The sequence below is a fragment of the Lutjanus erythropterus genome, chromosome 22 (assembly GCF_056507025.1).
Source record: "Lutjanus erythropterus isolate fLutEry1 chromosome 22, fLutEry1.hap2, whole genome shotgun sequence".
Classification (NCBI taxonomy): domain Eukaryota; kingdom Metazoa; phylum Chordata; class Actinopteri; order Lutjaniformes; family Lutjanidae; genus Lutjanus; species Lutjanus erythropterus.
In genome coordinates, this window is record NC_139338.1 from 12,430,839 (window position 1) to 12,457,431 (window position 26,593).

Below are 26,593 nucleotides of genomic sequence, written 5' to 3' on the forward strand. Positions count from 1 at the left end.
TGACCATAAAGACACCAAACTTTCAGTTTCAGTCATGAAGTCCTCTCAGAGTCAACACAACAAACAGTGGGCGACGAAGGAGCAGACGTTAGGTAACCTACTGTGTGCTATTACAGCTCATTTTCTTGATGCCTTGCAGCCTCGTGTGATTGCATATTTCTAACTCTGCCAGTAAGAGTGGTGACAGAGGTGAATCAGAAAAGCAGCTGAGGTCAGTTCTCTCCGGATTTGACTTGGCTGAGTAAGAGGTGGACACAACCTCATCAGCACACAACCCCAAAGCCTCCACCCACTATCCTCCCCTCTGTCTTTTGCGGTCTGTTCTTGAAAATTCTCCAAAGATGTTCATGTGAAAATCCTGAAGAATTGCTGTTTTTATTCCCACCTAGAAAAACAAGGCGCTGTGTTGAAAGAAATTAGGTCAGAAGGATCAGAAAGAAGTGGAAGAATGTTTAAAACTTCATATATATTGTGTGAAGCAGGGGTATTTCCCTGTTCATGAGATGGGGGGAAAAACACATGCAACGTTCAGCATGTAAGTGCTCATACCAGAGCTCCACAACATGCTTCCACATCTCCCCTCTAATTGAGCTTAATGAGTAACACAGGAAATGTGAAGCTTAACTTGCCACTTGAAATCAATCAACCTCTGTCAATGACACGGACATAAGTCACAGTGGTGGGCCCAATTCTGACATTTCAGCTAAATAAAGATCACAAAAATTCCATTAAATTGCACTTTTGCTTCATTTAGTTTGCAAGAATTTTTGTAGTTGCTGCTACGACAGAAAAAGAAAAATACACTATTTTTTTTACACTCATTCATTGTCTGGGCTGCCTTAAAATTTTTAAATTGACTGACACGGATTGATAATGTGATGATTCAAAATAAACTTTTCTAGTTAAGTAAGTTTGATATTAACTCAGTTGTACTTGGGAAAAGATGTTCAATAAGTTACATTTGACACCACAAACAAAGTTGAAATTAGATTTTCTGTTTGAAGTCAGTTCTTCAGTTCACTGCGGGAGCATTTTTATTCCAGCATATCTATGTGAAATATGTAATATCTCAAGCTGTTCCCAATGAACTTATTAAATTTAAGGTGTAAAGGGGGGGCAGTTCAATACTAACCTTCATCAACCTTCATCATGACTCTCAGTGTTTTCATCACTGTGAAACCTGAAAAAAGAGTTTGAACTCTGGGAAATCTGCTGTTTCTTTAGAAAAGTAATTCAATGAGTTCCTTGAACTCTGTGCAGTACATTCATTTAACTCATCATAAGTTTACTGAAAAATACAGACAATTTCAAGTTTAATTAACTCGATCAAATAAAACTTGTATATTTATGATAAATTGGTGAGAAAAGATAAGTTGATTTCACTGAATTCCCATGCAAGTTTATTTTAGTGGATTTCGTTATAATGTAAAGTTTGTTATAACATTTCATGTTATAACAAAATATTTTCATTTTATTATGACAGACTTTCTGGCATGGCAGCAATATGCTTCCATAATAACACATTTTTATAATTGTGAATTTCAAGAATACGCTATTTATCTTGTTACAACATGAAAAATTTCATGTTACAACATAAGTTATCGCTTATGTTGTAATAACAGGAAAAACATTTTGTTATAACACTTAAAATTTCGTGTTGTAAAGTCAATCTGTTCCGTTTGTAATTTTCTAGTGTGGCAGCAATATGCTTCTGTACAAAGGCCTGCAATTTATAAAGAAATGTTAAAGGAAAAATATATATATATTAAACACCAAGAGAAAACATCACAATTATCGATCATTTGACTAGGAATAGTTTATTAAAGGTGAGAAAACAAAACAAAAAAAGCCACAATCCATTTTTTTAATTGCTTAAAAGTATGTACATTATAAATAATTCCACTACATTACAACCATTTTGTTGTTTCCTAGTCTGGAGTCCTACATATTGAGATGTTACTGTCTGAGGAGCCAGGCGGAGGGCAGAGGGGAGTGGGTCAGGATGTCCAGTATAACACGACTGGGGACACATCTGTTTACTTGCCTGTTTGCACTGAATACAACAGCTGGAGTAAGTGGGAGTCTGACTGTAAGTAAGTGTACCAATGACTTGTTATTGTTCGGGGGGGGGGGGGGGATGTGTCTAGACCTAAAACTGGTGTAGGAGGACGCAGTCTTTTCGAGAGTCGACGCTGGAGCCACATGGTGACAGTAGGATTCTTCTATTTTCCGCCTTCCTGATGCAACTTATCTTTATTGTTGTGCTCTATAATCCAGGATTTGTCTTTCCTCTTTCAAGCTCACTCATAAAGGGTCATTCCGTCCCTCGGATGCTGTACAGTCTTGCAGGTTGAGAGGTTGAAACGGTAGCCTGGATATTAGGTTTTGTGTTATGCTCGTTGTGTGAGGTACAGTATTCAAACTCAGTCCTATGCTGTCCGTTTTAGCGCTAACTGCCCTGCTGAGGTTCTTGCTGCTGCTGCTGGTGTGAAGTCACCGGGTTTAGATGAGAAGCGGAGGGCGCGTGTGACCACGAGGCCACAACAGATGACGACGGCTGGCACATTGACGTCGCTAGCACTACGACATTCTCCTCTGCCACCTCCTCCACGGTCATCCCCGCGCCTCCTCCTCCCCCGCCCGCCCCGCCGGCGGCCTTCCGGGAACAGTCCACGCAGATGTAGTCTTCGTTCTCGGCCATTTCGCACGACACGCCGACGCACACCTGGTGGAACCACTCGTCACAGCCGCCGTCGCACTGCACCCAGTCCACCTGGAGATATACACAAAGGCCGGCATGTGAGCAGCATCCAAAAGGAAAACAAGGAAACATGACAATTACTAGAAAAAAAATGTGGCAGTGGTTTGTTAACCAAGGCCCAAAATTCCAGAATAACATCCTTTGTGTGTAATTTTTAACAGCACGTTAAAGCTACAAGTCAGACATTGTTTGATTGATCTTATGTTCTGGAAACGGAGCCAAAACAAAACAGAGCCAAACACAGATTGGACAGTAGATGATCTTGGATGTGCTTTGTGCAACATTAAGGACTGTCAGCTAATTTACTGTAGAGTAAAAAACAATAGCTGTTTGTATGTGTCCACATCTTAAAAGTCCTCTGAGAAGCATACTTCATTAAAAAACAAAGTGTACTAAGAGCTGGTGTGGGTGGCAGTGGGGTTTATGAGAATGGATGGGAGTGGGGTTTGTAACCACAGAACACTGTAAACTCTCCTGCGATTTCTATTTGTTATTGTCTCTTGCACAAATACCAATAAAGAGATCAGGGAAAAAACAGAAAAGTGTCACATTCTGCACCCAGTCAGAGCATGGATTCACCTGGAGAAGAAGCTGCAGCTGCAAAACCTTGCTCATGATCAAGTAAAGTGAGACTCAACAGTGTGCCTTTCTTCAAGCTCTGCAAACCGAACACAGCATCACTGCAGTACAGCTGCTCTGCTCAAACAGCAGCAGCAAGACTGTCGCGTCCTGTTGTCGGCATCCAAGCCTCACGTGTCGAGGATTTTTAATAAGTGGAACATCTTCCTGTTAGTAGTCGTCACTTACAATTGATTTTCTAAAAATATCGAAAATATTGTAATATTAGACATGTTTTTGATATCTATTTTCGATAAACAAATGATAAAAAAAAATTATCTTTAGAGTACTTGATAAATATTATTTAAACATTCTAGATTTAAAAATGTAAATATTATTTGTTGAACTATGGATTCTTTGGCAAAAAAAAGAAAACTTTTCAGTGTCAACAATCCCTAGACATCCCAACACACATTTAAAACAATACAGTATCTGTTAATTGTTGAGGGTGCCAAAGCTACTAAAGAAGCTTTTTAACAGTATTCAGTATTTAGTATTTATTCAGTGTTCACTGACTTTTTCTGCAACTGCACTGCTTTTACATTTGTCTTCTTTTTGCTGGGGCATTGAAAGAGTTTTTGAGGGTCATTTTTTATACTAGTATTGTATCAAAGTTTAAAATTTGGGTATTGTAGCAACTGTAGTCCCATGTGCATGTCATGTATTTGGACTCACAAACATGGAGAGTAAATGCAAACACAAAAACACAATCACACACACACAGCTGACCAGATAATTAAATTACTAGAGGATGCAAAATAATTTTTTTCAATAGAAATGAGGGCAGATTGTGACAACGAACCAGCTGAGGAAACATCATCCCGGCTTTCATCCAGTTTAGAGCAGCACCTTCATAATTTCACCATCTGTACTCCACCCACAGAGCTACATGCCTACCAGTCCCTCAGCTCTGATTGGCTGCTCGTGTGGACACACAAAGGAAGGAGACTGGCCACTGGTTAACTTGGTGGACCGTCTGCAGTGCTGTCTCCAAGGAGGACCACATTGGTGTGTCCTGTTAATACGTTATGTGTAACTCTCTTTAAGGTGTTCCAGTGCTGTTATCAGCTGTTGATATTCAATAAAGTTTCATAATGTTCATTTGCAGAAGTGTTCGTGATTAACTCAGCAAACAAAAAGACATGAGTCACCACCTGGAGACATCTGTCTGTCTGGATTTTCTGTCTGCATTTTGATCACCTGAATGTGACTCATCTCTACTGGCCTTTTGATATCCAAAGTTTAATACATTTAGTAGATAGTCCAGTCTCATGTATATGTGTCTCTTTGTAATCTCTTCAAGCGTCAACATGTTCTTCATACTAACAATCTGTGATTCACAAGCTGAAGTTGTCAAGCTAAAGTGAATGTGAATGATTACAAGAGTAAGTTAACTAAATTCTGTCAGTGTGGTGTCCATTTTTCATCATACATATCGCTAGAAAGATTTCTATTTATCTTTTATAAATTACAGCAGAGCTGAACCAACTAATCAATTAATTATTCAGTCAATCAACAGACAATTAACTATTTTGGACTTTTTTTTTTTGCTTATATAAGTTTTTGAAGCAAAAATACCCCCACATTTTCTGATTTTCACACTTTCCTCTGTTTCATATTTTGGGTTTTGGACCATTGGCCAAACAAAAAAAAACATTTGAACACTTTCTGGCTGCAAATAACAATTATTTTAATTAGTGATTAATCCGCCAATTATTATCGTTATTAATCATAACTAATAATTAAATAAATTAAAATGTAAAGAAAAATGTGATAAATGCCCATCACAGTTTCCCAGAGTCCAAAGAAATGTCCTCAAATTGCTGTTTTTGTCCTACCATCAGTCCAAAGCCCCAAAACTCTTCATTTACTGTCGTAAATGACAAAGCAGCAAATCAAATTTAAGAAGCTGGAACCATGAAATGTTTGACATTTTTCTTGTAAAATGACTGAAATAATTCATTGATTATAAATATAGTTGGCAATTACATTTCTTTTGATGGACTAATCAATTAATCCACCAATTGTTGCAGCTCTAAGAGACTTCACCTTGGACTTTGGTCGACAAAATGTCACAGAATTCCTAACAATCGTAAATGACAATTAGTTTGTTCGGTTCTCGACTCAACGAGACAGTGGGAAGAGAGTGTAACATTGTGAAATGTCATTGAAAATTTCAATGTCAGTATAAGAAAATGCTGAGATAATCATGACTTTAATTTTATCCATATTCCTAGTAAACACATGGCTTTAAAATAATATTTAAAAAAATATATTTAAAGCATGCAGACCTTTGAGATCTAATCAGGTGTACAGTCACATGGTCACCTCTGACCTCTGTTAATTGGTAAACTGCAGCTGTGTTCATCAATCATCTATGGTTCACTACTTGTGCCTCTTCTACTGAAACACAACCTTTTGATAATCTCAACCTAAAGTGCTGAACTGTATATATGTAAGACATTTTATCATTTAGCATTTTTTCACACATGCTGAGTGCTCACCTTATCTTTACAGGGTCTCTGGCAGTTCTTGGCTGCACATACGGCGTTCTCGTCGTTGGAGTCCTCAGCCCCGGACCAATCGTACTTGGAGGGGATGTCGAGAATCTTCTTCTCCTTCCTCTTCTCCATCCCCTCTCTGATGGCTTCCGCCTTGGCGGCCGCCTTCTCCTTCCTCTTTCTCTCCTTCTCCTCCTTGGCTAACCGTTTGGCCAGCTGCTTCATCTCGCGGTTCTTCTCCAGGTTGAGTTTGAGTTTCTTCTTCTTGGATTTGCCCCCGAGACCCAGCTCCAGACCCACCCTCTTCAGCTCTTTGGATTTGGCCGGTCGCATGTCGCCCATGGCCGAGGCCCCGCTAGCAGCGGCGGCGGCCATTAGCATGTGGTGGTGTTCGGCTCTTTCTAACTTCCGTTTCCGCTTCTTCTCTGAATCTTTGAGCTTGATCTTCAGTGGCTTCTCCATCAGGGAGTCCTCGGGCTGGAGAAAAGCAAGGAAAGATGAACAACATTGCAGGAATGTTTTTTCCCTGATTTGACCTGTATAGTGCATCTATTCATAACCAGTCCTAACACAGTGTTTAGTCACTATCCAGCTGTGCAGTCAGGTTGCATAATGGATGACCCCCCTACCTCCATAACTTGCAGGAATCTCTCCTCAGAGGGGGGGTGCGTGGCCTGCAGGATCCTCCAGATGTGCTGGGTCTCATCCAGGGACACCTCCAGCAGGTCTCCCAGCATCATCAGCTCCTCCAGCTGGGCCTTAGCCTGCGGGGACAGCTCCAACACCGGCGGCTCCAGGCTGCGAGGTACCAGGGGGGTCTTCCTGGGCTGCTTTCTGGGCGTGCCCACATCTAAAATGGAAATCATTTCAGTATTAGATGACTGAGGCTTTTATTTCAGAGGAAATCAGCGGAAGGGGAATCTCTCAAAGTATCTCCTGAGTATCATTAAAATATGCATTACATATTCTCAAAATAGTAGCTGCCCTTGAATCATTTGTGCACAAAAACAACAGGGGATGATGGGTAGGCAGACACAAAGTGACAGAAATAATCTTACTTTGCACACACGACTTGGAGGCTGAGGAGTAGGCATGTTCAGCACAGAATGAGGGCGTGGCGGCTGGCCACATGTGACTGACCACCTCCTCAGACTTGACAGGAATCTCCTCGTCGCAGAACAGGTAGGGCTTCACCTCCCCTGGGTCCTGCAACAAAAACAAACGCCAACAGGGAATTAGAAATTTCTTTTTGCTCCCTTACACACAGTTCAGACATCTCCTATTGTTGCCTCACATACCTTCATGTCATAACCGTACGTCTCCCTGATGTCTTCGTCTGAGTCAGTTTCCTCGTCATCGTAGTCCACAGACTGGCGAGGTGACGTGGCTCTGCTGAAACCGGACTGCTGAAAAGTCTGGATGTGTCCCTGAGTAAGAAACATATACACATATTCAATGTCTCTAACGCTGTGAAGCTGCGCTAACAAACAACATTCACTTCAGGGTCAACACCTAACAGTCGATTTTAATTGTGAGATATGTAAAATCAGCAAACTTGTTTACCCCAAATTTCAGTTGTAATTGTAAAATTTACAGACATACATCCAAACACAGTGGTCTGACCTATCTGACAGTCCTGCGGTGCTTATTTCATGTTCTGTTTTGTGTTGCTGCATCTTGAATGAACCAAATCTACCCAACAGCAACATCTAACCACTGGTTGGACAGAATGCCAGGTTTGGGTAAACTCAAGCATTTTCTTTAGTCTGTGGCCCAACAGGTAAATTAGGTCTCCAACCTAACGTTACTGAAAGTATAAAACATAATTTAGATAAATGAAATGCTTAGACTTTTAAATAACAGAATGAAAAAGTCATTAAATTGTAAGTACATGACACAGAGGTTTTCTACCCATAAGTTACTGTAAATAAACACTGTAATTGTTTCTGCATGTAATACTTTTCCATAAATCATGTGGATATATTTTCATGGCCCATGTATGTAGTCCTAATAAATAAACATAACAAAGAAGCTTTTTCCAACAGCATGACACCAAAGAACAACACATGCTATCTTCTTTAATGAGTTAAAACAGCATCATGCTCAATAAAAAAGCAAAATGTTTTGCCTGGCACCTTCAAAAAGCATAATGTACAGCATAGGTTTATAAAGTGAATTCTGTATTCCAATTATGAGAAATCAGGATGCATCTTTAGCCTGCTAACTCCTTGCATTTTTTTCCCACGTTTTAGACTGTCAATTCAACCTGAGACATATTTCATGTTTACATATTAGTGCCCTCTTCTGGTGCATTTCATGCTTACACCCAAAGATGCAGTAGATGCCTCAAGGATTAGTATCTGCACCTCAAAACAGGATTCCTAGAGCCTTACTGATGTAAAACTGTGTTAGAACAGAAATTAGAATGATGTAAAATCGATGAAAGATGAGAAGTCTCAAGTACCTGCAAGTCAGGGTTGGCAGCAGCTTTCTGCAGCTCGGCATTGATGATCTTCTCGGTTTTCTCCCTTGCAGCCTGCTCCACCATGCGCTGACTCAGCACCGATAGCTTTGCCAAGGCCGAGGACAGCTCCTCCGTGGCCAGAGCTTGACGCGCTCGGTCCTGGTACGACAGTCAGACCAGTGTAAGGACGGGTGTTTAAGTGAGCTCAAAAGCAAACCATGGGAATTATTGCTGGGTTGTACCAACAAAAATTAATCAAATTTAAGACCAGTTCTAATTACAGTTTAGTAAAACCAGGTTTAAAATGAGTAAATCCAGTTGTAAGATTAAGCAGAGCTCTGTTGCACAATTCAAAGCTATTCTCTGTTTAGTAAATCCAAGTTTAGTGATGTAAACTGAAATTAAACAATTTAAACAATATGGAGATGCTTGCTTAACCCAATTAAAGTTAACAAAACATTAATATCTATATTAGCTAGCTTAAAAGCTAACAAAACATCACATTGTTTGCTAGCTAAGAAGTTAACAAAAAAATACAGTGTTTACTAGCGAGCTAAAAAGTTATATTATTTGCTAGTTAGCCATAAAAACAAACAAAAAAACAGATAAAAGTTAACAAAACATTGTTTGCCAGCTAGCTAAAAGCTTTTAGGTTATCAACAGAACATTACATTGTTAGCTAGCAAAAAACTTTTTTTTAATCTCAAAGCTAGGTAAAAAAGAAAAAGAAAAGGTATATTGTCTCCTAAGTAGCTAAAAGGTTAGCCAAGTTAGCCTACTCATGATGGCTTAGCAGAGAATTATTTTCTTCAATCCATCTCAAAAACGCAGCTTTTTAAAAAGTTAAACTTCCTCAAGTGTTAGTTCAAAGTTTTGGTGCAACATATATTAAATCATGATTTAATGTGGGTTAAAATGAAACCTTGTTGGTCCAACCCAGCCCAGGTTTTCATAATAAAGAAGCTCTAATGAGTAATGTCATTTTTATGCGTACCTGCCAGCTCATTGCCCTCTCTGTCAGACACTGCAAGGCTTCTCCCTCAGGCAGACGCACCGGCAGCTTCTGCAACGACACCAGCAGTGACAGGATGGTCTCTAACCGTGGCCTCCTCGACCGCTGACACAGCGGACACAGGAATTTGGAGTCTTTGCTGTTGCTCTGCCACCCAACACCCATCTTCTTCTGAGAGCCGGTCTTGGGCAGGGGCACGCACGCCCCGTGGAACCAGTCCTTACAAAGCTCACACTGCAGCATGAAACCGCTGGCCGTCTTTCTGCACAGACAGAACTTGACCTCCTCGATGCGGTCGGCCATGGCCATCTTGGCTAGATTGGCAGCGCGGAGTGAGTGGATGGACTCCACCTCTTTCTGCTCTTTGGCTTTGAAGGCTGCAACGACGGTGGAAGGATCTCGCACCTCTTCAAGGCTCTCCTCCAGGTCACTCAGGGTGTCCGGGTCGAAGCCTCCTCGCTCCTTCTCCATGAGCTCTTTGACACGTTTCCTCTTGCTCTTGCTGTTGCCGTAGACACCGATGTCCACGCGAGGGCTGAGGACCTGAGAGAAAAGCAGCAATAAAAGAATTTTTGCTCTCCTTGCAGAATTTATTATTCATCTGAAGTTTTATTCATAGTAACACTATTGAGAAAACCAGCCGTAAGCACTAAATTTTTACATTTTATGGGGTATAAATTTCTAAAATTGTGAATTATTAATATTGTCAGTAATTTACAGGCATATCTAGACTACAAAGGAAAGGACAAAAACAAGTTTGAATAAACTGGCTTAACATGTAAACAGATATTATATAGTTGTATTTCTTTTTGTTTTTTGCTGTATTCATGTGTATATAACTAACAACATTTTTTACAACCTGAATTGTTCAATAAGAATATTTTGTGTGTGTGCTAGAAAAAATGGATGCCATGCATGTGGGGTAAAGACAATTTTCAAGGCGCTGAACAAAGACAGCATTTAAAAACAGGACAATATATGCAGTCTCGACTAGAATTTTAAGATTCATACATCTGAGAGCATCGGATCAAATTTTTTCATGATGGCCCACCTGGAGCAGTGTGTACGTGGAGTTCTTCTTGAGGAAGGTGCGAGCGGTCCTCTCCCTCCAGGCTCGAGCTGCAGCCACCTGAGACTCCACCTGGGCCAGCGGATCAAGCCTGACGGGAATGGAGCGACCCCGGGCCAGCAGGCTCTCCAGCTGCTCCAGGTAAGCGTAGCTCGTGCCGCTCTGCAAGAGGCAGATACACAGAAGGAGAAAGTTTAGAGACCGTCAAGCTGCTTCCCTTATTCAGAGCAATGAGATACAGGTTAAATCTCAATCAAAGAGCTCAGAGAGCACATTTGGAATTAGTTTTAGTCTTGTGACTAAAATGCTATTCAGTTGTAGTCATATTTTAGTCAGTCTGAATTGTTTTAGTTTTGGTTGACGAAACATCATAAGACTTTTAGTTGACTAAATCTACTGTAGGTTTAATCAACTAAAATGTAACATAATGCATTAATTAAATGTTTCTCTAGAATTTCCAAACTTATACTTCTGGAGGAAACATATATCAACCTACTCACATTAAGTAAACAACATTTCTCCTCCTTTTTCCCATCATATGTCAAACATTAAGCTAACTACATTTCTTGTTACATATTTGTTTTTTACATACGAGGGCAAATTGCTAATCTATATAGTCACCGAGTCAAATGTTAATATATAATGTATTATAGACCAGCCCTTCATGTGTTCATGTATTATTCTATGAATAGTTCTACAAACCATGATTCTACAAACTGGCCATTTCCACTAAAACATTAAAACAACCCAGTCACTGTTTTGGTCTGGGTCATTACTTTCACTATGGGCACTGTTATGTTCCCTCAATTTACTGTTGGAGTTAGTGTGCCTTTTTTGTGCAGTTCAGTCAGAGGCTGAACTGAACACACACCCTCAGTGCCACCTTGGGGACTGAATCTCTTCCCCACTCATCCCTTCCTAACATTAACACTTTTAACACTGATAGCTGTCACTGTTTGACTTGCGAGTCTTGGTTGGTAAAGATCGACAGATCATTGTTGTTATGCTCTGACAGCTGTCATTTACATTTTCTAATTGCTGTGTTAAAAGAGTAATTCACAGCATATTGTATGAGACTGTACTTATCATGAATAAATGTTACCAAAGGAAACACCAAACTAGCTGCTAGATAACTGTAGCAACTAGGGAGAGTGAAGGTTAATCAAAGAATTGAATATATCCACAATTCTGGCAATGAAAAGTTTAGCCGCAGGTTACTGGTAATCTACGCTGTGTCATCTCTGATGCCGTTTGTTTTTTTCATTGGACATGCACTGGAGATGCAGGTAGGCAGTGGTGCAGAGAAAGAAAATATTGGGAGAACTGCAGATTCTCGTTTTGATTTTTATTATAGAAATTCAATTTTCAATTTAATATCGAAATTGTGACACCACTACCTCTGAATGATGTCGTGTACCCATAGACAGTACCTGAATAGCTTCCACTTTAGATGTCCACTCCTTGGCCTTCTGAAGGGCCTCTCTGAGGGCTAAAATATTAGGTAGGTATGCTGGAATGTTCCTGGCCTCCAGCACAATGCTCTCCAAGGTCACCATGCTGTGTCGAGGCCTGGGGTTATAAGAGGACAGACAGACAAGGGGGGGATCAAGTATGACTCAAATAATGGACTTTTTAAGTTGCCCCAGTTGAGGTTTACATGCATTCTGTCTTTGATATGATTTATTAAATGATGAAAAGCACTGTTGTAAGCAAGTGTAAATGTGTTTGTGTGCATCTGTATATGTACATCCTTACCTGGCCTGCAGGCAGGCGCGGGCCTTATCCTCCCATCTCTCTGAGACAGTGAGGATCTCTTGCAGCTCAGCCATTGCCTTCTCCACAGCGTGGTGTGGCGCCAAGCCCACACCAGAGTCTATCAGCCTCTTCATTAGCTCTAGGGTGACGCGGTGAGGCTCAGCCAGGGTAACATGCACCTGGGACATGACGAGGACAGCACATGTTACATGAGGCAACAATAACAACTCAATCAGACATTCAAGCAAGTTGGGTGTGTTGTTTGAGCCCACCTCGTCGAGCCAACGGGCCTGCTGGAGCTCCTGTTTGAGTCGGGGCAGCTCCGGCAGCTCTACGTCCAGGCCACTGCCCAGGTCCAACAGAGCCTGCAGCTTGGAGGAATCAGGCATCTCGTCTGACAACGCCACCTGGGCTCGCTCGTGGAAGTCCTCCACATTCTCCAGTAACTCCTGGAATTACAGGAAAAGAGGTAAAAATCAATTAGAAGTTTTAGCAGTACTTCAACAGTATTGATGGAGAAAGATGATGATGAGGAGGAGGAGGAGGGAAACTGCATCCAATTGATTATTGGGTCCTTCTGGGTAATCACATAGATACAGAGGGGACTCACTTTGACTTGTCGGGCCTGGCTGATGATGCAGGGCAGCCTGTAGAGCTGATCCACGAAGGCTTTGAGCTCATCCACTGTCAGTTTGGTGCGATTACGACTGCTCTCAGAGCGCAGGCGGCTGCTGCAGGCACAGATGGAAAAATAGTAATGGTTGAGTTGATCAGAGATACTCTATTGATTTGCAAATGGAAAAAATGCTCAAGTGTGTGTAGATGCTGGGCAATCAATACATTGCTCATCTGTTTAATTCCAATGACTATGTTTCCATGCACACCAATTTGCCACTGTATTCAGAATATGACAATAGTTTGCATTTCAAACAGGCCATGTAAACAGCTTATTTGATTTGGATATTCCTAATTAGGCCTTACTACATTTTCCAATTCAGATGCATGGGATGTGCTGATATTATTCGGGTTTAAGGAACATTCTTTGAACATGTATACAGCACATTCAGAATGCGTCTAAATTGGGGTTTTTACCACAGTTTTTTCACATATGTCCTCTTGCCTGTTTTATGCTCTGTGCGCTGTAAACAATCTAACAAGGCAACAGTTTGCAAGGCTGGTGTAGAGATGCATGCAAAAAGGAACAGTCCACTGAATGTAAACTGGAATATTTTTTTCATTAGCCATTAAAACATCTTAGTAGAAATATTGTCTTTTTTGGAATACAGCCAAAAGAACTGAATATTTTGTGCATGTAAACATGGTCAATAAGGTGAATCCATGTCCACTGACCTGTGCCTCTGTTTACGGCTGAGCAGCAGTTGAGCTACAGAGGAGCACGTCTCTGCCTCTTTAACCATCTCTCTCAGGCGACGGAACAAAGCTTTCTCGGGATACTTCCTGTCCTCTGCGTCTTCCAGCAAAACCTTGAGCTCAATAAGGTCTATGAGACAAACAGAACAAAACAATCATGAAATGGCACAAAGAGAAAGCTGCATAAAAACACAAACATTTTTATGCAACATGGAGCCATTTTTTCTGTAATGCTGAAGTAAAAAACCTTTCTTGTTTTTCTGATCGGCAGCCAAGGCCTCGCTGACCCTCTTCGACCAGGTGTCATAAGACTGAGCCCGTGTCTTGACCCCATACAGCATGGATGGAAACTCCTCCAAATCATAGCGATACCTGAAATATAAGATTTAACACATGATTTAAATACACTGGAAAGGTACAGCATCAAAGGGGTTGTGAGTGAAAAGCTATACAGCAAACTGCCAACAATTAGTGCAGATAGGTGACTACAAATCAACATGTTTGGATATTACTTGTAGTGTCCGACAGGGGTCAGTATTAAGCCCAAGACTGTTTGGTCTGTATAAAAATGACTTGTGTAAGATATCAAGAATACTGAAATTTTATTTATTTCTTTTATTTGATATCACTACTTTCTGTTCTAGGGAAAATTTGCAGCAGTTTTAGAGGTGGTCATGACAGAACCTTAGAAATTAAAGATGTGGTTTGATACAAACAAAATTTACTTTGCTTTCTTAAAATCTGTTGAATATTTTCACTATGGTTCATTACATTTACTTTGTAGACCAGTGTTTCCCAATCCTGGTCCTCAGGGCCCACTGTCCTGCATGTTTTAGATGTTTCTCTGCTCCAACACACCTGATTCACATGATCAGCTCGTCATCAAGCCTCTGCAGAAGCCTGATAACAACCTGATCATTTGAATCAGGTGTGTTGGAGCAGAGAAACATCTAAAACATGCAGGACAGTGGGCCCTGAGGACCAGGATTGGGAAACACTGTTGTAGACTATACTATTGCTAATCCAAGCCTGAAAGACACAGAAAAAATATCTTCTGGCCTAATTTTGGCCATGATGAATCAGATTTCTCTACCATATACTGTACATATTTTTCTTGTTAGACATTGTTTGCATTGTAGCAAAAAAAATAAATAAATAAATAAATTTCTCACCGAAGACACTTGCTGCCATATGGACAGTCACAGAGATCTGCTGCATGGTGGAGACAAACCAGACGATCGGGGCTGCAGGAGCAGGTCAGTGCTGACAGGAAGCAGGTTGTCTTACACTTGTGACACTGGCGCTCATCGTCAGGTAAAAGTTCAAAGACCTCCTGCTCTGAGGAAAGCACGCCCTGTAGGTAAGGAGGAAAGAGAAGTGATGACCCCGTCTTTCAAAAACACTGTGAAAATATAAAGATTTTCATTTGAAGAGGACACAAAATTAGCAGTAGTTGAGGCTGTTACATTCAACTGCAGGTAAAGCAAAGGTTCAAAGCCATATTACCATCAATCAGCCACACTTTCTACACGCAAAAAACAAACACTCACAATTTCTTGGACAGCCTGTCTGAGTTTCGTCTCCTCCTCCATCATTTCTCCCATTTCCTTGTAAACGGCAGCGGCCAGTTCCACGTCAAGACTCTCAGGATCAGCAGCCATTTTGCACAGTAGCTCCTCGTGGGAGAAGACGCAGTAGCGGTGGAGGTGCCGGTAGTGGGCCACACACTGACGTCCCATGGGTAACTAGAGAGGGGCATGTTTCAAAGATGAATACCCACATTCAAAGTAAAAGTACTCTTCATTTTCCAAAGGGAAGGATAATTCGCTTTTCCCTCACCCAGTCAGCGGTGCAGAAGTTCACAGCCTCTGCAAAGTTGTAACCCTGGTTGAAGCCGCTGTGGTACGCCCTGGGGAAGGTCACCACAAACTCTCCTGCACACTGATTCGTCCTGTATACCTGACGGGTGGGAAATATGCGGGAAATACCTGTATGTGACTCATAATCAAAATGGACCAACATCTAATCAGGTCTTACATCAACCCAATGAAACATCACAGATCAGACTACATACAGGGACACCGTGCTCCATGAGGACGTTGGGATTCATGATGGTGACCAGTTGATGGAGGAGGTCAGGCTGTGAGTCAAACAGCTCTGGAGCTAACTTTTTCATTACAGCCTCCAGCTGCTCTGCCGCAGAGGCCGGCACTCCGTACCAAGTCTTCGGCTCACCCCTTGAGAACAGAGGAATAAATTAACATTAAATACAGTTAGCTGATGCTGGTGGAACAGAATAGGTTTAGTTTCTATACATGAATAATTCAATTATTTTACTTTTTCAATTGTCAGCAGTATTTTTTGCTTCCGTGCATATGATCAGATTTGGAATAAAGTCTCACCAGTGCAGGAAGTTGATGGAGTAACTCCAGTGGTCCTCGATGTGCCAGCAGAAAGAGGAGAAACACATGCCCACGTAGAGCCATGGCACCTTCATACCCGAGATGTCCACGTTGATGTGGGTGAGCACCGACTGCTCCAGCACTGGCATGTTGTTCAGGTTCCAGCCTGAGTTGGCGTACTCCTAACAGGACAGCAAAGTTCTTTCTTTCACTTCAAGGCAAATGTCATGATTTTACTTAAGTTAAAGAGAAAAAATGATTTCAGGGATGGAAGATGACCCAGGTTATGTTTTTAGGTACTTGAGTGGTTACAAACTAAACCCAATTACAATCACCAGTACTGAGATCACGATAACTTCTCATGACTTCATTCAATATTCATTTATTTTAGGGACAAAATATGTTTATTGCACTTTCACATTTAAATAAACAGAGCACTGCTTTCACTTCCATCTTGTGCTACATTCCTGCTAAAATACAAATCTGTGCATCAAAATAAGTAACTAAATAAAACTGTACAAAACTTTTTACCCAAATTAAATTAAGAGTACAGAGTGCTGCTTTCACTGTCACGCTTCGTTTCATGCTAAATTTGTATGATGATGTGCTGCACAGCCTGGACTGGGATTCACTGAGGTTACGTTGGCATAACATTATTCTTCTTGGCCTTCATGCATTCGTCGTACTGCCATTTGTGGTGTTTACTTTGTGGCACAGACACAAGTCTCATGCACTCATTGCATATGATTTGTTCTTGCGTATCATCACTTGCCCTGAATCTGAAATACTTCCTCACAAAGGATGATGACACGTTTAAAGGAACTAGCTCTTCACCTTCTGATCCAGACATGTGATTTTGGTTTTGCCCGTCTGCTCTCTGTTGTATATTACTCTTCTACTCAGGACAACAGCCGCAACATCCAGGAAACTTTGCACAGGCTGCCTCTGTAGAGTGACTGGCTGTTAGTTTAGAAAGCACTTTCCATGAATGGAGCACACATTTTATGTGTCAATAGTGCAGTACATCACGTTCATTTAATTGTGGAAAGTCAACACGAAGATCAAGACTGATATTTCATTAATTGTGCGGCCCTAATTACAGATTGTTAAAGTGTTTAATTATACAATAAGTCCTATTTTTAGACAAGATGTGAAAAGCTAAAAGTCTCACTTGAAAAGTTTATGAAAATACATGAAGTACACCAGCTGTCTCACCTCTTCATCCCCCAGCAGCCTCCTTTTACCGTCCCTGACAGGGAATCCGCTGCCCACCTCCTTGGAACTGATGTCAGCTCCATACTCAACGATTACGTCCTCCTCGATGCTGCTGACCAGGCGCCAGAACTCTTTTTCCACCAACTCTGTGGGGACCATCTGGGGGCACAAAGTGGAAATAATAAAATCCCCGCGCCTTATTTCGACAGTGAGAACCCTTTCGGCAAAGAATTTAACCTCCGGTTGCTAAAGCAGAAAGTGTGCCAGACAGATGATGAGAGGACGTCCATGTAACCGTTTACATATTCTAACTGAGTGGATTTTACTTACATGAACAGGCATGTTGAAGTAGTCCGACTTGAACTGGTCGGCCATTTCTCCAAAGCTCTGGAGACTGTACTCCCTCACTGCCTGCTCGAAGCCAAACGCCTCCCTGGGTTTACTGCACTCCTGAGTGGGCAGACGGACAGTACATTCAGTATGGTAGGAATTAGTGTCACATGTAGAGGGTTAAATACATACAACCCTGATTACAAAATGTTAGGACGCTGTGTAAAACCTAAATATAATCAGAACCCAATGATTTGCAAATCCTTTTCTACCTATATCTAACTGAATACAGTACAAAGACAAGATACGTAATGTTCAGTGTGAACTGTTTTTTTTGTAAATATACACTCATCCTAATTTTGATGCCCGCTACATGTTCCAAAAAATTTGGGACAGGCGTGTATTCACCACTGTGATACATCTGCTTTTCTTTTAACAACACTCAGCAAGCATGAGAGAACTAAGGACACTAAATCTTTAAGTTTTCAAAGTGAAATCCTTTCCCATTCTTACACATTACGCACATTTTCAATGGGAGACGGGTCTCGTCTGCCAGTCTAGTTTCTAAACTCTTTTACTATGAAGCCACGCGGTTGTAACACGTGCAGAATAAGTCTTGATGTGTCTTGCTAAAATGAGATACATCTCTAAACAAGACGTCTGGATGGCAACGTGTTGCTCCAAAACCTGTATATGCCTTTCAGCATCAATGGGGCCTTCCCAGATGTGAGTTACCCATGATGCCAGGGGCACTAACCCTAACCCTTTTATTTACATTTTACACAGTGTCCCAGTTTTTTTGAAATCAGAGCTGTACTACAAAAATGGTGAAATTAGTAACAACTCTACAGGGTTCAAGCCCTACCTCAGCAACACACTTGGGGCAGCGCCAGTCTCCCTTGGGCACGTCCTGTAGAGGAGGAATCAGGCAGAAGGTATGGTAGCTGTCGTCACAGCCGTCGCACAGCAGGAGACGGTCCTCCTCATCGCCCCGTCCACACACCAGGCAGAGGTAGAGGTCGATCTGGGGGATCAGTGCCACAGAACACACAGGGATGGTCACACCCAGAGTTTCCTGAGATACACTTAACATTAACCATTAGAACACAATGAGCTGATACTCACAAAGTTGACCTCCAGGGTTTCCTTGCGTGGTCTCATTTTGATGGCGAACGCCTGGGCTTTGAGGTGACGCTGCTTCTTGTTGAATCCATCATCTAAGTGAGAGGAGAAAAGTGCAGGTGTAAGGACACAAATACTCACAGTTACACAAAAATACAGGTCAACCAAAAAGGATCCTTACCAGCTGATACAATCTCCAGGCCGACCATCTTGGGACTTGTAGAAAAGATCTTCAGGCCTTTTGGCTCCTTGTTTTCTCTCTGGAGAAACACAACAACAACAGCAGACTGTGAAACAGAGTTATCCTGCTAAAAGGCCAAATGTTAAACAGCCTCTGGGGAGCACGCCTGCCACAGCTGGGATTCTGGAAGGGGCAGAGGAGGGATGCTTAAAGCAACAGAGTGAATGTTAAACCAATAAACTTTTTTAAAGGGACATATGAGACCATTATAAGTGTGTCATAAATATTTTCTTTGACCTCGAGTAAAGTGGTAAATTTTGGACTTGTCATAAATTTGTCATTAAGTTTCATCGAGCTGTCAAATGCTTTTCAAACAGTATCAAGACTAATTTCCAGGCCTTAAAGTAAAGTGGTACCATTCAGATTTGTCGTGAAGATGATATAAGTTCAGTTTGAAGAGAGAGTTCAGTAACGAGGTGATTTACAGTGCTCTCTGATGAACAGACAGTAGTTAGCTAGTTTATTTGTTGCTAAAGCAAGGTAACTGCTGTATGCTGTTATCTGTAACTGGCATTAGCTAGTTAGTTAGCCTTTTTCCTTCTGTGAGAAACACCAGCACCACCATAAAACATTGAGTATTTAAGACCACATATAACAGTGCTATTAGCAGATTATAACAGACACAGGTCACACAGAAAGTGTTACTGCTAAAACATGTGCTAATCTCCTTGTCTAACCAGCTACTTGTAGTTAGTTTCCTTTATGTACCTCAGACTTCAGGCGCCTGGAGCGTCTCTCAGGCAGAAGCCGGCTTTTGGTTTGCATTCCATCACCCTCCCCATCTTTGTCCTTCTCCTCCTCCGCATCTCGCTCCTCGTCCTCCAGTGCATCCTCACCAACTCCCTCATCCACTTCTTCGCCATCATCTCCCTCCTCGTATAGCCGCTGGATGCCCTGAAAGCAGTGCGGGGTGAAAAGAAATTAGGTTTTTGGAAACCTTTTAAAAGATCCATCCATTCCAGGCTTTGAAGAAACAGAGCTATTATTACTGTGACATTTGCCCTGAAGCTTTTTGCAACATGTTTGATTTGGTCAGGCCAAGTTTGGTTGGTGTGTCACAGTATGAAATCCATCCAAGACCGAAATTTAAGAGGGACACTGTGAGCAGCCAAAGCACATTTAGCTCAATAGGGAATAAAAAGTAAAGTAACCATAAAACACCCACTCACAAAATGTCCACTTAATGGAACCTCTGAAAGCTGCTGAACAATGTATTCAAAACAATGTGCGACCCTAATTCCAAAAACACTGAGAGGCTGCGTGAAACATAAAAACAGATTCCAGATTCCAAATTCTTACCAACCTGCATTCAACTGAATACAGTACAAAGACAACGGACGCTCCAGACATCTCTGAAAAAGACGTCTGGATGGCAACATATGTTGGCCTTGCCCCTTACATGCAGAGATTTCCATGGATTCTCTGACACCGATTTTACGGATTGTAGATGGTGAAATCATTCCTGCTTCCTTGCTGCTGTCCATTGAGAAATGTTGTTAAACTGTTGTCACTTCGTCACACGAAGTTGTGAATATCACCCCATCCATGCTTGTGAACGACAGAGCCTTTCAAGGATGCCCCTTTCATACCCAACCATGTATCACCTGTTACCAGTCAACCTGTTAACCTGTGTGATGCTCCACAGTTGTTTTTGAGCATTCCACAACTTTCCCTGTCTTTTGTTGCCCCTGTCTCTGTGACTTGTTTGGAATGTGTTGCAAGCATCAAATTCAGAATAAATGTATATTTAAATAAACCCAATAAAGTTAATCAGCTTGAGCATTAAATATCTCGTCAATGTACTGTATCCAACTGAATAGGTCAATAAGGATTTGCAAATCATTGCATTCTGTTTTTATTTATGTTTTACACAACATCCCAACTTTTTTTTAAATTGGGATATTTTAAAACTTTTTAAGGTCCTGTGACCACTGTATGAAGGATGAATGCTCAAAACAGTACGTAAGCTAATCACAAATTGAGGTCAACAAAGGCACAGACTATGTTTGCTGATGCTAGGTGTCAGAGCCTCCACATTTCTTATGTGCAGCTGTATGAAGCATGGTCAAACTGTGTTAACTTCTAAGTCTATGTTAAATTGGCATCACTCACAGTCAGTGTGGCTCCAGACTGGAAGAGTTCATAAGGATAAAGAATTCTCTCATAGTGGGAGCGCAGCAGTGAGCCGGTGCCCTTCCCGGCTGGGAAGCCCATTCGGCTGGCCACCTTAGACCATCTCTTCTCTTTACACACTGTCTCAAAGCCGCCCTCTGACGACACAATCTGAAAAACACAGATGTCCAGTGTGAGCTTTATTTTTTACCAGCATGACAGACAAAAATCAACATTTATCAACCAAGTACAAAACAAAACTGCCTAAAAACAATGTTATATAATCAGTCAAAAGCCAACATAATACAAGACACCCCAAATTGATCTAGTTTTACCTTGCTTAGCCGATAGAGGTCTAAAACCTTTCTCTCCACATGAGGGAATCGAATCTTGGATCCCTGCAGCTCCCAGAACTTTGCGATTTGATCCAGAAAGTTGAGCTTAACCCGAGTGAGGGCCTGACCAGAGAAAGGTTAGAGAGAGGGGAGAGAGGACAGACTCTAAATGCAGGAGCCTAATGTTCTGCTGTTATGCACACTGAACACCTCAGGCAAAATTATGTATGAATGGCTGCACTCTGATACACCACCATACTCCTCTGGTTATGCGGAAACCTTATAACTTCAGTACTAGAGCTGTCCTGCTGCTCTTACTTTACATTAAACATAAAAAAGGATTAGAAGGCTTGAAAAAACACCCACCAAAAATAAAAAATCTTAACAGATCTGCATACTCTGCTGCTAATAAAGAGGGTCATTGACAGCATACCCTGAAGTGTTTGTTTTCCCCCAGATATGTCGATCAAACTTTAATACAATTCACAGAATTTCCAAAGATACAAATTGTCCTTCTGAATGTTTTTCCCGTTCTTCCTAAAGCAGTCCCAGCTGAGACACACATTCAATCAGTATGATGGCATGATCCATCTTTTTCAACTCACCTCAAGTTCATTTAGTCTTTGTACTCGAGGAGTGAAGCGGAAGTTGCGAACATCACAGGCAAATGGAGGCTGCCAGTCCTGATAGACAAGAAATCACAAACATTTAACTCTTTCCAGAAACAATGTCAACAATGAGGAAATAACAGCAACAACACTGCAACTTGGGACAAATCAGTGTTTTGGGAGAAAGAAAGAGGAGGAGCAAAGCCTATTAAGTAAGTTTATGATTATTAATGATTAATAATGATTGACAACTATAATTTCTTTGTGCCAACTGTGCATAAACACTTCCTATCTGAAGGTATGAGGATATAACAATAAATCACATATCATCATTTAAAAAAGTCTCAATAACAGACTGTGACCATTTCTACAATGATACTACACAGTTTATTATTTCCTTTAACTATTTACATTCTACTTTCTAAAAGGATTGCTACTGACGCTGCACTGTTTTTGTTTTGCAGTTGTACAAACATAATTCAAACAATCCTAGCAAAAGACAGTTCATGCCAATGTTTTTTTTGCACATCATTAGGTCGTGGTTGACTACTTTTATTTTACTTCATTAAAGAAGGAGCACTTTAACTTAAAAGGAAAACACTTTTTACACAAACAAAAATTTTGTATGTGTTGTACACATTTATTATTTACCAGAGGACATTTTTTCAAGTTGTCTATTTTTCTGTTTTAAGATATTGTGGTAAATATCACATTGTAGTCTTTTTACTCATGATATTATTGTACCTTGAGTTTTTAGTATTGATTAATCCCTAATTTTCAATATGTAAATCAGTCTATTCTGAAAGGGTTTTCATGCTTTGTTGGCCAAACAGACACACCCCAACAGTTAAAGGTCCTAGAAAATTAAAATGCATGTTCTTATGTGTCTATTAAACATCATACAGCTGAGAGATATGCTTTGTAAATAACAGCTCAATATTTTTAGAAAAAGCCATACTGCAATACATAACTCAATATAAAATTCTAAAATAGTGATGGTCTTACAAAATATGATGCATTGCATTTGCCTACATCACAATATTTTTGACGACATACCTCTGTCGATTAAGGCTGTTCATGACATCAGAATTTAACACTTTGATGTGACACTAATATAAAAAAAACACTTAAAATCTCTTGTGATATAATGGCAAAAAGAAAAAAGTTCTAGGCACACAAAATAGGATCTTTTTTCTTCTCTGTTTTTTTAAACAAATTTTTAAATAAAATTTGTTAATTAAAAAGTACAGACAAAGTAACTGAACACTCTGGTTTTGCTATGCTGGAAACTGAAATAAAGACTGAGAACTGAGATCTTGAATAAGCACTTAGATCTTTCTTTTCTTATAGCTTAAGTGCTTTCGATACTATCAAATGTTAATACCGTATTGTTTTAAACATGTGGCATTGAAAAAGTATTCAAGTATTTTTACTTTTGACAACTTTACTATCAATATTGCAGAAATATTGTAGTAAGGCTACAGTTAATCTGTCAATTATTTTCTCACTCAATTGATTAGTTGCTTTGTATAAAATGACAGAAAATTGTGCATTGTTTTCCAAAGCCCAGGATGATGTTCTCAAATGTCTTTTTTTGTCCACAACCTCAATAAATTTGGCTTACTGCCATAAAGACGCAACAAAACCCAAAAAATATTCACATTTAAGAAGCTGGAATCGGATAACTTGGGACTTTTTTCAGTGATTATCATTATCAAAGTAGTTGGCGATTAATTTTATAACCTGTTAATCTTTGCACCTCTACTAGGAAGACAATAGGTAATTTCACAAACTATCAACACAATGAGAGTTTTAATAAATAATCATCAGTAATGTGTATATAATTTAGTTAACAGGAAATTACACCACTTTACTGTAATGTAGCCTTTAAAACCAGTCATATTATTTGTTTATTTGTCATATCACGGTATTAAAAATCTAAGACGATGTTTTGTCGTATATCACGATATTGATATAAATATTGCCCAGCAGCATAATAAATACGTAGTTATTATCGTCCGACAGGAGCGACAGGCCTGCGTGTGGCCCAATGTCGCATCTTAGCAGCTAACAATCACTCTACTGTAACTTAGCCATTAAGAAAATAAAAACAAACAATTGCAACCGAAACTGTTGAGTATATTTAGCCTTCCCAAAACTTTTTTCAACAATAATTTAAAGCAAATTTCAAATAAGTACAAAATACTTACAATTATGTGCAAAAAATAAGCTTATTTGACCTCTATTAGAGTAATGGCAACTAGTAATGTCGTTGCAAAATTCACGCAGGCCCAAATAAACCAGCACTACCTGACGTAGAAGCACTTCTAGACTTTAATCCCGTGTTTATTCCAGTGTTTTAAATGATATGCGAGTTTACCTCGGGGGGTCGGATCTTGCAGATGCCCGTCTTCTCTGCGATGGGTCGGATCTTGTTGATAAATCCCAAAGGATCCGAGAAATCCTCCCAACTCGGCTCAAAAACCGGGCATTCAGGAGGGGGGACGAACTCAGCAAATGCAGACATGGTGGTGGTGTAGTAGTGTCAGTGGTGAAACAGTCTTTAAAAATAATAATATTGTCTGATAAAATGCACCGAGTTGAGCTCAACAGTCCATGATTATAATTTCCAGCAATTTTCGTCTTGAGGAACTTCCTCCGTGTCCATCATTATCATCCTCAAAATGAGAAAAAATCACTTCATTGACAGCAGCAGGCCATCACAGGCACGATGGCGAATCATAATCAGGTTTGAAAGTGAATGTATGAATACAAACAACAGAGCTGATCAATGTTTTCCCACCATCGGCAAACAGCGAGCCGAGCCAGGCCAGGCCAGGCCAGGGAGAGTCTTCACCACCACCCCCTTCACTACCTGGGACGGAGGGCAGGGTCACTCCAAAACGCCATCATTCCTCCTCACAGACTTCACAAAAATTATCAACCCTTCAGTGAAGACTCGGGCCACGGAATTTGAGAGGAAGTTTGTAAACACAACACAAAAATACACAACGATATTATGTTATGCAAGCTAACATTGCTACTGCTACGTCTCTGTACCTGGGTAGTGCATGATTTCTTCGTGATGATGCATTTCTAACAAAGTTATCCACGGTTGGCTAAGTCCTGTGGCAGGCTGGTAATGTTCATTAGCTAACGTAATCACGCTCCCCACAAAACTCCAGTCTTTACGTCCACTTCTTCGAGCACTTGATAGCTCAGTAAGACTCAAGCTGGACCAAAACAAGGAGGAGGCTAGCAGTAGCAGGCGTACATTGTTGACTGGTGTCTTCACTTCGTGCAACAACCCCCATTCATTGATGCCTTCGGAAAACTAGCATGCAGCTAATTTAGTTAGCAGCTTTGCTACTATCCGTTGCGCAGCTAACATTGACGTTTAGCTGTGAAAGTCGGCTGAGCAGGACAGTCCGCCATGGATTGAGTAGGTAAATCGGACTCAGATAGAAAAATGCCGTATTTATTTTGCTTTGTTTTACCGGGTGTCACTTTTCCGTGTAATTTAACGTCATCTGTTGGTATTGTATCCGCATTAGCTAGCGTGCTAGCTACAACTAGCAAGGTTCAGAAAGCTGTTATGGTGCCTTCATGAAAACTCGGAAATTTTTGTATTACTTCCGAGGTCGCAGGTTTTATGAAGTTTGCCTGTGAAAAGCGATTCGCAGCAATAGCATATACAAAACGGTACTTTGAGTCTATTCAAAATATAAACAACATGAAATACACTCATATGGCTGACATAATACAAGACTTTTTAAAGATACTAAATTTTGTTGCCTGCCTCCTATAATAACTATAACTAGTTTAGTTTTTTGTTTGTTTGTTTGTTTGTTTTTACCTTTATTTTTTGGTTGTTTTTGTTTTATTTTTTACATGACATTCACCCTGTGACATGTTGATTGTATCATGCTTAAGGAGAAAGTCATGCTTATACTGATATTTACTATGATGCCTAAAGTTTTCTACATTTTTTATACAATCACATGTTGTAAGTGACAGAATGTTATAAGATTTAAAAAAAAAAGACTAAAACACAATGCTTTTGTTTTAACCAATACAAAATGTTGTTGTTGTTGTTGTTGTTGTTGCTGCTTGTATATTCATTCATATAATTGGCTCTGCTGCCATAATGATTGACTGTGTGATTTGCTGCTGTGTCTCAAAATATAAATGATTTGTGATTCAAAGGTATGCCTGACTGTATATAGACATCTAATTGAGGACTGTTAAATTGACTGCAGGAACGCGAGGACGCCTTACCATTAGTACAATTGTTTTTATTATGTGTAAAAGATTTGTACTTTTATTGTCAGCTTAGCCTTGAGGTTTTGAACCTGTTTTAGAGATGCAAAAATCAATATCCCTACCAAATTCTGTGTGCGGTAATTTTCTAAATAAAACAACAGCAACAACTTTTAACAGGAAACAGTAATTTATGGCTACTATTATGTGCTGTATCAATACAATAAAGGAGAGCCATTCAGGTAGTAATTAAGGATGCATTTAGCAACCAGTGTATGCTTGCGTAACTTTTAATGACCCTTCCGTTTGAGCAAGTGCGTACCACTAGAAAGAGCCACTTTGGCAGACATTTTTTACAAACGTGATTTATATTATTTCCTACACCACCCGAAGGCAGCACTATTTGTTGAACGGTTT

The 26,593-nt window shown here is 40.4% G+C and overlaps 1 protein-coding gene across 1 annotated transcript; it reads right to left on the reverse strand.

Annotated features, from left to right (window-relative positions):
* Positions 1 to 1,791: 1,791 nt before the first annotated feature.
* kdm5a (lysine demethylase 5A) lies at positions 1,792 to 25,522 on the reverse strand. The gene is made up of 29 exons (XM_084710496.1): positions 24,297 to 25,522; positions 21,914 to 21,991; positions 21,309 to 21,431; positions 20,974 to 21,144; positions 19,570 to 19,755; positions 18,802 to 18,880; positions 18,624 to 18,715; positions 18,364 to 18,522; positions 17,499 to 17,618; positions 17,169 to 17,327; positions 15,954 to 16,135; positions 15,626 to 15,788; positions 15,391 to 15,510; positions 15,102 to 15,296; positions 14,724 to 14,905; positions 13,799 to 13,923; positions 13,531 to 13,681; positions 12,791 to 12,911; positions 12,453 to 12,629; positions 12,181 to 12,359; positions 11,856 to 11,994; positions 10,408 to 10,587; positions 9,339 to 9,899; positions 8,345 to 8,503; positions 7,179 to 7,307; positions 6,939 to 7,086; positions 6,510 to 6,730; positions 5,884 to 6,357; positions 1,792 to 2,773 (listed from the first exon to the last, which is right to left on the reverse strand). Exons 1-29 carry the CDS (start codon positions 24,441 to 24,443, stop codon positions 2,450 to 2,452), a joined length of 5,244 nt encoding a protein of 1,747 aa, XP_084566622.1. The 5' UTR covers positions 24,444 to 25,522; the 3' UTR covers positions 1,792 to 2,449.
* Between the last annotated feature and the right edge of the window lie 1,071 nt (positions 25,523 to 26,593).

What these genes read in the sequence shown, in the direction of transcription:
- kdm5a (XM_084710496.1), bottom strand. Translation starts at nt 24,443, where the DNA reads ATGTCTGCATTTGCTGAGTTCGTCCCCCCTCCTGAATGCCCGGTTTTT. An exon ending in ACTTCAACATGCCTGTTCAT is followed by an intron (nt 17,328 to 17,498) that starts GTAAGTAAAATC and finishes TTGTGCCCCCAG; the next exon opens with ATGGTCCCCACAGAGTTGGT. An exon ending in TCATGGAGCACGGTGTCCCT is followed by an intron (nt 15,511 to 15,625) that starts GTATGTAGTCTG and finishes CCCACCCGTCAG; the next exon opens with GTATACAGGACGAATCAGTG.